Raw genomic sequence first — 10688 nt, 5'->3', positions numbered from 1 at the left:
TTAGAAGCTCTGTAAAAAGGGACCTCACTCTTCACACCATAGAGGCTGTCGTGGCCTCCAGGGTTCTGGAACCAGTGCTTGGGCCACAGTGACTCCACAGGGGCGGAGTTTTAATGCCTGGGGAGGGTTCTGGCTACAGTGGGAATGGCTTGAGTCTCTCGAGGTTCTGAAGGCCCACTGTGTGCAGGTTCACGGTGAACAGAGAGGAGAAGGTGGAGGCCTGCCCTGGAGGTAGATGCAGCTCATGGATGAGCCAGACAGGTAGGCAGGTCCCGAAAGCACCTGAGCTGCCTTCATGAGGGAGTGGTGTGGGGCAGAGGAAGAGACCCAGGTCTGCTCCCTCGTGTGGTGCCTGGGGCAGGTTGTCACCAGACTAAACACTTACCATGGGGATGCCCATCACTGCTGTCTGCAGAGGGTTTACACTGGCATGTGTCTTCCTCTTAGCAGTCAGGCCATCTCTACACTACACTGGCCATGTGCACTGCCTCTCCTTGCAACTTCCCGTGTGTTCTGTTCTTTGTGGAACATTGATTTTCTTCAGGGATTTGGGCCACAAGGATGTTGGGTCATTCTCTAGCCTTCTCTCATGAGGAATGCTTTACCAGTTATTGTTGTGGTTCCTTTTTCCAGCTCTCTTTCTTGGCTTATTTTGTGAGTTTGTTTGTGCCACAGGAAGAGCTCAGCATTTGCCTTCTGGTTGAGATGTCACACTTACAACAGTAATGCCTGCCTGGAGATTATGACTACATTTGCCAAAAGGGCTTCATTTGGCCCATGATATCTTGAAAGTAACTACACTGTCCTTTCAGATACCCAAAGGTACTTCAAATGAAACAGAAACAAGAATTCTCAAATGTAGTTTTACAATATGTGGGGAGTCAGAAAAAAAACTACTTCTATCATTTCACTGATAGTCATTGATTGGGGACACCCAATAGGAAGAAATGTAGAAAGAAAAGGATTAATGTGTGTTCAGGGACAAGAAGAGCGATGAACAGGGACATGAATATGGGATTTGTTGGGAAATGGGTGGAAAGATTGAAAGGGTCTGACACTAAAAAGTGGTGATGGTTACACAGCATTTTGAAAGTCTTCAATGTTCCCAAATTGCAAGAATTAGAATAAATTTTATTAATAAAAACTCAATGGAAAGAAATACAGAAAGCCAAAAAAAACATAAAGCAACACAAGAAAGTTCCAGAAAAACCAAATGAAAAGACTCTCAGGGGAAGGGAACCCAGTCTCCCCTGGGTTGGGAGCGAGTTGATGGTGTCCATGGGGGGCATACAGGGATAGAGGCTGCAGAGCCAACCCTTCCCTTGGACATGGTGTTTCTAGAAATGGAAGTGGAAAGGGATCTGGGTCTCTGTCCAAAGCAGGGGCCCGTTCTCCCTGCAGTGGTGGGTCACTCATCTGGGGAGTCTGGGTCTTGGGCAGGAGCCAGGGCAGGCTCTCCCTGCAGAGGTGGTGACTCATCCCCTGACTCGGGTTCTCCTGCCAAAGCCCGAGCAGGTACAGGTGCAGGTGGAGGTGGATGTTCTCGCTGAGGGGGTGGGACATCGGTGCCTGGGGCTGGGGGTCCTGCAGGCACAGAGCTGCGATCTGCCCAGGGTGCTGGCCAGTACCCTGCAGGCCCGGTGTCTTTGGGAGGGGAAGTCTCAGGTCTCGATCTCCCTTCAGTGGATCCCTGGTTCCTGCACCTGGAGCAACCACCTCTGTAGGGACAGGATTTGAAAGTGGAGCCTGGTTGACTTTGAAGGCCGGTGTTAGAGCTGTGAGAGAAGAAAAGATTACCCACAGGCCAGCCTTGTCATTGCATATCCGAGGACAGAAAGCTTCCCAGAGAATCCCAAAGAATACCCAGCATAGGATGCCTTCTCTGACTGCAGTCTGCAAGATGGGTGGTGTGAGGCCAGCCTTTGCTCCAGGCCTAGACTCAGCTCTGGAGAACTCCTCCCTGTGTGGCTCAGCACCCCCTCCCCACACACTCACATGCACCGGCCGCAGCCCCCTCACCTCCGTGCTCTGCCGTGCTGGGCTCCAGGTCCTCCTGCTGCCTCAGAGGCAGGGGTTCTCGGGGCTCTGGGTCAGAGCCGGGTGTGCTGAGCTCTGTGGCAGCCTGAGACTGGTCCCTGGGGTGTGTCCTGGGTGGTGTCTGGGCAGCAGGCCTTCCCCGCTTCCTCTTCGTTCCCAGTTGGGCTGACCCCTCTGTGGGCATGCTCACCTGGAGCCTGCACTGGGCCTCACGGGCAGGGGGATGGTGGTCCAACCCTTCCCTCAAGGAGGTGGATGGGGTGTCCCCCTCATCAGCCAGATCCAGTGGGAAGCTCTGCAATGACAGTGACCGTCAGCCAGCCCTGCTTGGAGTTTTCCAAGCTGGGCCTGGCCAGTATGGCTGCTGCTTCTGCCCACTCCAACTTCTGCTCCCAACAGAGACGTGTGTCTGTTCAGATACCCACCCAAGATGAAGGAGACCCCCCTGAGAGCATGAGGTCAGCCTGGGCAACTGGCGCTGCCTGGACTCTCTCCATCCCACCCAGCCTGCTCTCCCCTGGGGTGTGGACACAACCGGCCCACAGGCTTCTGACCCACATCCGCCTGGGGTTGCTTGTGGCCGACACACCCCGAGAAACCCCCATCCACACTCACAGGGAAAGGACTCAGGGTTACCCAGGTGGGATGGGAGAGGTGGCCCGGTCCGGCCTGGGGCTCCCGTGTTACCTTCCTGTTCCTTTGGGCAAAGGGCCAGAGGCCTCTTGGGGGGGCCCTGAGCCAGCGTCGACCGCATTCCCACACACTCTGCCTGTGAGCTCTCCTGAGGCGTTGGCCTCTGGGCAGGGGCAAACAGCAGAACATCTTGGCAGCAAGCAATCTGGCTGGGGGCTCCTCTCCACTGTGGAGGCCTGGATACCTGGGTTCCTGGTTCTGTTGGGTTCTGTTGCTGGGAAGTAACATCATTTCTTGGGTTCATTGCCGAGGTCCCTTACACAAAGCTCCCCAAGGGAACCTCTGTGTTTCTGACTGTTCACCCACCCCCTTAGGCCATGTGCAGGCACAGTGACACCCACATAGCCCTCCCCACAGCCTTGGGATGCCTGGGTGCAGCCAGGGCGTGAGCTCTGGGGACACAGCCGCTGTCAGACCAGGCTCCTCCTTCTTATAAGTGATGTGGCCCTGGACAAGCCATGTGCCCCTCAGGGTTTCCCCAGTCTCTCCATCTGCAGAGTGGGGGTCATTCTCCCATCTACTGCCTAGGTCTTTTGGCCTACAAATAGCTCCAGTCCCTGTTCAACCTGTGGGCTGGTATCACATGGAGCTCATGCACTGAGACTTCACAGAGGAAGGATTCAATACAGGGTTGACATAGCACAGAATGGGGCAGAAACAGGCCTGGATGCGCTCTGGGACCTGGGTAAGGCACTCACCTTCCTGCCTATTTCGAGTGGGCAGACCGAAAGTAAGACTATGCTATCATCCTCTCATATATACAAATTTCTGGTCCTCTTATTAGCATTCATGAAGCCTGGTGTGTCTGTATCAGGGCTTCTTTCCTGAGATTGTATTGAATATTTAGGCTCTTTCATCTTTCCATACAGTGTGGAATTCTTTCTTTTAATTCCATGAGAATGTCCCTTGGTATTTTAATAGGAAGAGGATGAAAATTATTATCTTGATTTCCCAGTTTAAAACATAGCTTGAGACAGACAATTGGATTAATATTTAGAACTAGTTCTGGGATATGTGAACTAAAGGCAAAATAAAGATATGGGTTCCATAAAAGGAGATATCACTCAGGCAAGTCCAGGCACGGGATAGTTTTAAACTGCAATACTAACTGTATAGATGTACCTGTTTTAAAGATTTTTAATGCTCTCTCTCAATCGCTTTATTCTCTATTGCCATGCAGAGACTGATACACAGCTTGCTTGACAAATGCTCAGGCCTGAAACAAATGATAAAGTCAAATGATAAAAAGAAAAAAGAGAGCAAATAAAAATATGAATATCCAGGAATTCTCTGGTGGTCCAGTTGTGAAGACTCCACGCTCCCAAAGCAGGGAGCCCTGATTCGATTCCTAGCCATGGAACTACATCCCATAGACCACAACTGAGACCCAGAGCAGCCAAATAAAAAAAATAAATAAAAAATACAAATGCCACAGACAACATAAAAAAATAACATGGTATCCATATATTTCTGATAAATGTTATAAAAACTGGGGACATTTCCTTTTCAGGAAAAGACCTGAAGATTATTAGAAATAAATTAAGGAAATTTAGAAACAAACAAAAAGCAGAAAACATATTATGCCAGACAAAAGAAGTCAGACACAAATGAAAACACATGATCCAATTTTTATGAAATCCTAGAAAATAGATCTAATCTCTGGAGACCTACAGATCATTGGCTGCCTGGTGTTGATCAAACTGGTTGGGAAAAGGACAAGATAAGATTTGGGGTAATGGAAACATCCTGTATCTTGTCTGTGGTGGCTGTACATGGGTGTATTTATGTCAGAAATCATAAAACTATACCCTTAAATTAATTTTTATTGCATTTAGATCAGATCAGATCAGATTCTTTGGCATTGCCTTTCTTTGGGATTGGAATGAAAACTGACCTTTTCCAGTCCTGTGGCCACTGCTGAGTTTTCCAAATTTGCTGGCATATTGAGTGCAGCACTTTCACAGCATCATCTTTCAGGATTTGGAATAGCTCAACTGGAATTCTATCACCTCCACTAGCTTTGTTCATAGTGATACTTTCTAAGGCCCACTTGACTTCACATTCCAGGATGTCTGGCTCTAGGTCAGTGATCACACCATGGTGATTATCTGGGTCGTGAAGCTCTTTTTTGTACAGTTCTTCTGTGTATTCTTGCCATCTCTTCTTAATATCTTCTGCTTACTAAGCCCAAAGAAAGGCAATGCCAAAGAATGCTCAAACTACTGCACAATTGCACTCATCTCACACACTAGTAAAGTAATGCTCAAAATTCTCCAAGCCAGGCTTCAGCAATATGTGAACTGTGAACTTCCTGATGTGCAAGCTGGTTTTAGAAAAGGCAGAGGCACCAGAGATCAAATTGCCAACATCCGCTGGATCATGGAAAAAGCAAGAGAGTTCCAGAAGAACATCTATTTCTGCTTTATTGACTGTGCCAAAGCCTTTGACTGTGTGGATCACAATAAACTGTGGAAAATCCTGAAAGAGATGGGAATACCAGACCACCTGACCTGCCTCTTGAGAAATCTGTATGCAGGTCAGGAAGCAACAGTTAGAACTGGACATGGAACAACAGACTGGTTCCAAATAGGAAAAGGAGTACGTCAAGGCTGTATATTGTCACCCTGCTTTTTTAACTTATATGCAGAGTACATCATGAGAAATGCTGGACTGGAAGAAACACAAGCTGGAATCAAGATTGCCGGCAGAAATATCAATAACCTCAGATATGCAGATGACACCACCCTTATGGCAGAAAGTGAAGAGAAACTCAAAAGCCTCTTGATGAAAGTGAAAGTGGAGAGTGAAAAAGTTGGCTTAAAGCTCAACGTTCAGAAAACAAAGATCATGGCATCCAGTCCCATCACTTCATGGGAAATAGATGGGGAAACAGTGGAAACAGTGTCAGACTTTACTTTTTTGGGCTCCAAAATCACTGTAGATGGTGACTGCAGCCATGAAATTAAAAGATGCTTACTCCTTGGAAGGAAAGTTATGACCAACCTAGATAGCAGATTCAAAAGCAGAGACATTACTTTGCCAACAAAGGTTCGCCTAGTCAAGGCTATGGTTTTTCCTGTGGTCATGTATGGATGTGAGAGTTGGACTATGAAGAAGGCTGAGCGCCGAAGAATTGATGCTTTTGAACTGTGGTGTTGGAGAAGACTCTTGAGAGTCCCTTGGATGCAAGGAGATCCAGCCAGTCCATTCTGAAGGAGATCAGCCCTGGGATTTCTTTGGAAGGAATGATGCTAAAGCTGAAACTCCAGTACTTTGGCCACCTCATGCGAAGAGTTGACTCATTGGCAAAGACTCTGATGCTGGGAGGGATTGGGGGCAAGAGGAGAAGGGGATGACAGAGGATGAGATGGCTGGATGGCATCACTGACTCAATGGACATGAGTCTGAGTGAACTCTGGGAGTTGGTGATAGACAGGGAGGCCGGGCGTGCTGCGATTCATGGGGTCGCGAAGAGTCAGACATGACTGATCGACTGAACTGAACTGAAGCTCATGAAAAGATACTTAACATGATTTGTCACTAGAGAAATGAAGTTTAAAACCACAATGAGAAACCACTTCACATCTAAGATAGCTTCAGTGTAAATATCAGAAACAACAGCATGTAAGAGTGGACAGGATTAACAAGTGGTGGGAGATTGTGGAGACACTGGAACCCTGTATCTTGCTGGGGAAAATGGAAGATGATGTGGCCACTGTGGAAAACAGTTCACAGATTCCTCAAAAAGTTAAAATTACCATATGACCTGGCAATACTACTCCTAGGTCGACACCCAAAAGAATTGCCAGTAGGGATTCCCAACAGATACTTGCACATGAATTGTCATACCAGCACCATTCACAACAGCCAAAAGGGTGATGCAACCCAAACATTCATCAGTGGGGCAGTGGATAAACAAACTGTGTTACATACACAGTTACCCCTCAAACAACACAGATTTGAACTGCACAGGTCCACTTACAACTGGATTTTTTTCAATAAATACATACTATGACATGTCCCACAGTTTTTGAATCCACAGAAATTAAACCGAGGTTATAGAGGGCTGACTGTAAAGTGTCCACAGGTTTTTGACTACATGGATGGTCTTAATACTTTTTTTGCTTTCATAGACCTAATTTTGTAAAGGGAATGGTGCTCAGAGGTACAACTTGCTCCTTTCATCTCCACCTGCCTACCTCCCATCTTCATTTTGAAGTCTGAGAGATGCCTCACTGTCAGCAGGGTCCACAGCCATGACTTTCCGCCTCTCCTCTGTTCCTCCAGGTGTCCTCTGCACCAGAGTTGTCACACTTCTTGTTTCTCAGGCCAGAACACTAAATAACCATTTCATTCTTGGATCCTTCCTTTTTCACCAACTCCAGACATGAATTAAGTTGATTCTGTCTTTGAGATACATCTAGTTCTACCCATATTTGAGCACTTGCTTTATTACACTGCTAGTACCAGTGACTTCCCTGATAGCTCAGATGGTAAGGACGCTGTGTGCAATGCAGGAGACCCTGGTTCGATTCCTGGCTTGGGAATAACCACTAGAGAAGGGATAGGATACCCACTCCAGTATTCTGACCACTGTACAGTCCATGTGGTTGAAGAGTCGGACACAACTGAGTGACTTTCATTCATTCACTCTCTGACTCAGTACCAGTGAGCAGGGAAGTAGATTTTAAGTAAATGCTGCTTAATTAACTGCCCATCTAGATGGAATAAAATCATCCAACAAAAGTCAGTTCCAAGTGAATAGTGAATCTAAGTGGAAAGGTAAGAAAAACCAGAAGATGACATAGGGGAGTATCTTCATGATCTCAGGTAGGAAAAAGTCCAAGGGCAGGAATTTGTGCCTTCTGTGTTCATGCCACACCTCCAGTGTAGATGCCCAGTATTTACCGAAGGAACATAAAAGGAACTTCAACACTGTCTGGAGGAAATGACACACCTGCAAGCATATAGTGTTCTTACTGATCAGATTGAATGTCATATAAGTGTCACTGCTCATTAGTCTAACATCTAATGCAATCCTAATTAAGAACCATTCAGATGGATTTTCAGGATAAACTGATTCTAAGTTTCACATAGAAAAATGAGCAAGAATATACCCAGGAAAGGCCTGAGGGAAAAAAAGCCAGGTCCAGTGATGAGGTATGATAAGGCCTACCAGGAGATAAAACAGATTTTAGAGCCAGGATCATTATCATTCTTTCTTTTTTTTAAGAATCCAGGCCACAACTATTACAAGTTCCATCATTGACTCAGGTACCATTACAAAAAACACTACTACTAAGACTGACTTCTTAGATGCCTCCTGATTCAGAGATCTCCACTCTTTTTTAGTTTCTTGTTTCTCACTCAGATCATTTATTAAGAGTGAAGTTGGGTCACCCCGTTTACACTTAGGCAGTACAAAAAGTAGCTCAGTTGGTAAAGAATCTGTCTGCAGTAGACGCAGGTTCCATCCCTGGGTCTGGAAGATCCCCTGGAGAAGGAAATGGCAACCCACTCCAGTATCCTTGCCTGGAAAATCTCATGGACAGAGGAGCCTGATGGGCTGCAGTCCATGGGGTCACAAAGACGGGCACGACTGAGCGACTAACACTTACTTAACCCTAGAAGTCACGTACATACTGAGTGTTAATAGCCTCTGTAGGCTGGTCAGAGGTGCCCAAGTGGCAGGGGAAATTAAAACTGCAATTGGTGGACTTTTTTTATTCCTTTTTTCTCTTAAAATTCTGTGTTGTCATGACAATACCTGCTTCTGCCTGAACTTAACTTTATTTGAAATCTTGAGCTTACCAATGCATTTTTCTCATGGAAATATCTTCCTTCAGTTCAGTTCAGTTGCTCAGTCGTGTCTGACTCTTTGCAACCCCATGAATCGCAGCACGCCAGGCCTCCCTGTCCATCACCAATTCCCGGAGTTCACTCAGACTCAAACTATGTTAATGTGTTTCAAAAAAAAAAAAAAAATACGTATTTGCTTGGAAATCTGCCTTTCTTCAAGATTCTGGTCAACTGTTTTATGGCCAGGCATGGCTCAGCTTGTGCCAATGCTGTCTCAAAATGAACGTTGTCGGTGAGGTGCCCGGTGCAACTCTCAGCTTAGAGGTGTTTCTTTTCTCTAATGAGCAGCTTGCTAATAGGTGTATAACTCCTTGCTAGAAACTAGCAAGGGGGCACTCTTTTTGTCCCCTTCTGATGTCTATGTCAGAAACTGTCTCTATGTCTTTTATACTTTAATAAAACTTTATTACATAAAAAGCTCTGAGTGATCAAGCCTTGTCATTGGCCCCAGATCGAATTCCTCTTCTCTGGACGCCAAGAATCCCGGTGTCGTTCACAGCTCATTGCAGCAACATTTCAATACTAAAGAGATCCTCCTAGAACTTGAGTCTTTTAATAGTTCAGAGCCATAGATTACAAAATGAAAATATATGCGAACCCCCTAACTTGTGCGGCTTCACAGGTGGCACTATGTGGGTCAGGAAGATCCCCTGGGGGAGGGCATGGCAACCCACTTAAGTACTCTTGCCTGGAGAATCTGATGGACAGAGGAGCCTGGTGGGCTACAGTCCACAGGCTCGCACAGAGTGGGACACAAGTGAAGTGACTTTGCACTCATGTACCCTAATTTGTCAGGAAATTATTGTCACAGACATTATGAGGAGGCCTGAAATAGAAGTGCAGTTACAAAATGAACAATAGAAGCAAATTTGTACCCCTAAACACTCTGGTAGGCAGAACAGATAACAGACATGTGAAACAGGAGATATACCCAAGCTCTGTCATTGCCAAAGATGTGTTCATTAAGTGAAGGCCACGGAAGGGCTTGTGTTTGAAGTTGCAAGCTTGATGAAAAAGTCACATGTAGACATGCCTAGGCTAAGAAAAAGTGCTACCCTGCCCCTGTCTGGATTCCACTTCAAAAAATGAGGTCAACTTCACCCTCCCTAACCAGTAACTTGGAAACTATAATAAAATGGAAGGAACACAAAGGCACCCCTGGTGCACCCACTCCCCAGGGTGTGATCCGAGCTCACCTGTCCTTCAGTCCAGCTGCCTCTCTCTCCAACTGGGATGGGATGGCTTATGGCAGGGCCACAGAGCTGTGTCTGCTCAAGTCAGGGTCACCCGAATGACCCACCTGAAAGGCTGAAGTCTAAGCCACAGACCACAGAGCGAGTGTATGTCGTGAATGTTCAGAGTCTAGGACAACACATTTCCCACCAGGACGGTGGAACATTGGACTCCAATCATAGGCTGCTGTATTCTCCCCTCCCATTCATTTGGCAACACTCAACTGCCTTCCCAGCCTTGAGTCTAGCAAATTGTTTCAGTCTCTGTGAGCCAGGCTGGCCTTGGGAACCTCTGCTCAGGAGCAAGGTCTGGATGACCTGATGCACCCCTACAGACTGGGTTATGGTTGTGCTGCACTTCGGGAAGTGGATGAGCACCAGCCAGGTTAGGAGGGCAAGAGGCTGGTCCAGACGATGCCCTGGTGCCTGGGCAAGTCTTCTTGAATTTCAGTTTCCCCAACACCAGTTATTGATGAGACTGTCTTTTCCCCTCCATTATGTATTGCTTTTAATTCTGCATTTTAAGAAAAGCTCTTAGCTATTAGCCTAGCCCACCTTCACTGAAAACCTATCTATAACCCACATTAATGTGCTTTTCAATTATTTTAATGCATTTTGATGCAATGAAGTTTAATACAAAATTTATTCTTATTGCATACACCTTTTGAAGAGTGTTTGTGGTTCTTGTATTATGAACGTATTTCCTGTCCAGCTTCTGACAGATGATACTTGACACAAGTAATTATTATACAGGGAACAGAAAACTGTACACATAACTACAGAGGAAAGTTTGGAACATGATCAAAGTAGCTTTCATAGAAATGAACTTTCCCAAGATTTACTTGGGCCTGGGGAGGGAGGCTAAAA

The 10688-nt window shown here is 46.3% G+C and overlaps 1 protein-coding gene across 4 annotated transcripts; it reads right to left on the bottom strand.

The window, feature by feature from the left end:
* Window positions 1-1091: 1091 nt before the first annotated feature.
* LOC132346195 (uncharacterized) lies at window positions 1092-9981 on the bottom strand. 4 transcript variants are annotated; one of them, XM_059890063.1, is made up of 4 exons: window positions 9786-9981; window positions 2725-2944; window positions 2020-2332; window positions 1092-1775 (listed from the first exon to the last, which is right to left on the bottom strand). In XM_059890063.1, exons 2-4 carry the CDS (start codon window positions 2857-2859, stop codon window positions 1135-1137), a joined length of 1089 nt encoding a protein of 362 aa, XP_059746046.1. In that variant the 5' UTR covers window positions 2860-2944; window positions 9786-9981; the 3' UTR covers window positions 1092-1134. The 4 variants fall into 4 exon arrangements, with proteins under 4 accessions (XP_059746046.1, XP_059746047.1, XP_059746044.1 ...); XM_059890064.1 differs by lacking the exon at window positions 9786-9981 and adding an exon at window positions 3853-3946 and having other exon boundaries at window positions 1092-1718; XM_059890061.1 differs by lacking the exon at window positions 9786-9981 and having other exon boundaries at window positions 2725-4136.
* Between the last annotated feature and the right edge of the window lie 707 nt (window positions 9982-10688).

The sequence above is a fragment of the Bos taurus genome, chromosome 9 (assembly GCF_002263795.3).
Source record: "Bos taurus isolate L1 Dominette 01449 registration number 42190680 breed Hereford chromosome 9, ARS-UCD2.0, whole genome shotgun sequence".
Taxonomy (NCBI): domain Eukaryota; kingdom Metazoa; phylum Chordata; class Mammalia; order Artiodactyla; family Bovidae; genus Bos; species Bos taurus.
This window is presented reverse-complemented; position numbering and strand designations above follow the sequence as displayed.

What these genes read in the sequence shown, in the direction of transcription:
- LOC132346195 (XM_059890061.1), bottom strand. Translation starts at nt 2,961, where the DNA reads ATGATGTTACTTCCCAGCAACAGAACCCAACAGAACCAGGAACCCAGG. An exon ending in TTGCCCAAAGGAACAGGAAG is followed by an intron (nt 2,333 to 2,724) that starts GTAACACGGGAG and finishes CTGTCATTGCAG; the next exon opens with AGCTTCCCACTGGATCTGGC. An exon ending in CAGCACGGCAGAGCACGGAG is followed by an intron (nt 1,776 to 2,019) that starts GTGAGGGGGCTG and finishes CTTCTCTCACAG; the next exon opens with CTCTAACACCGGCCTTCAAA.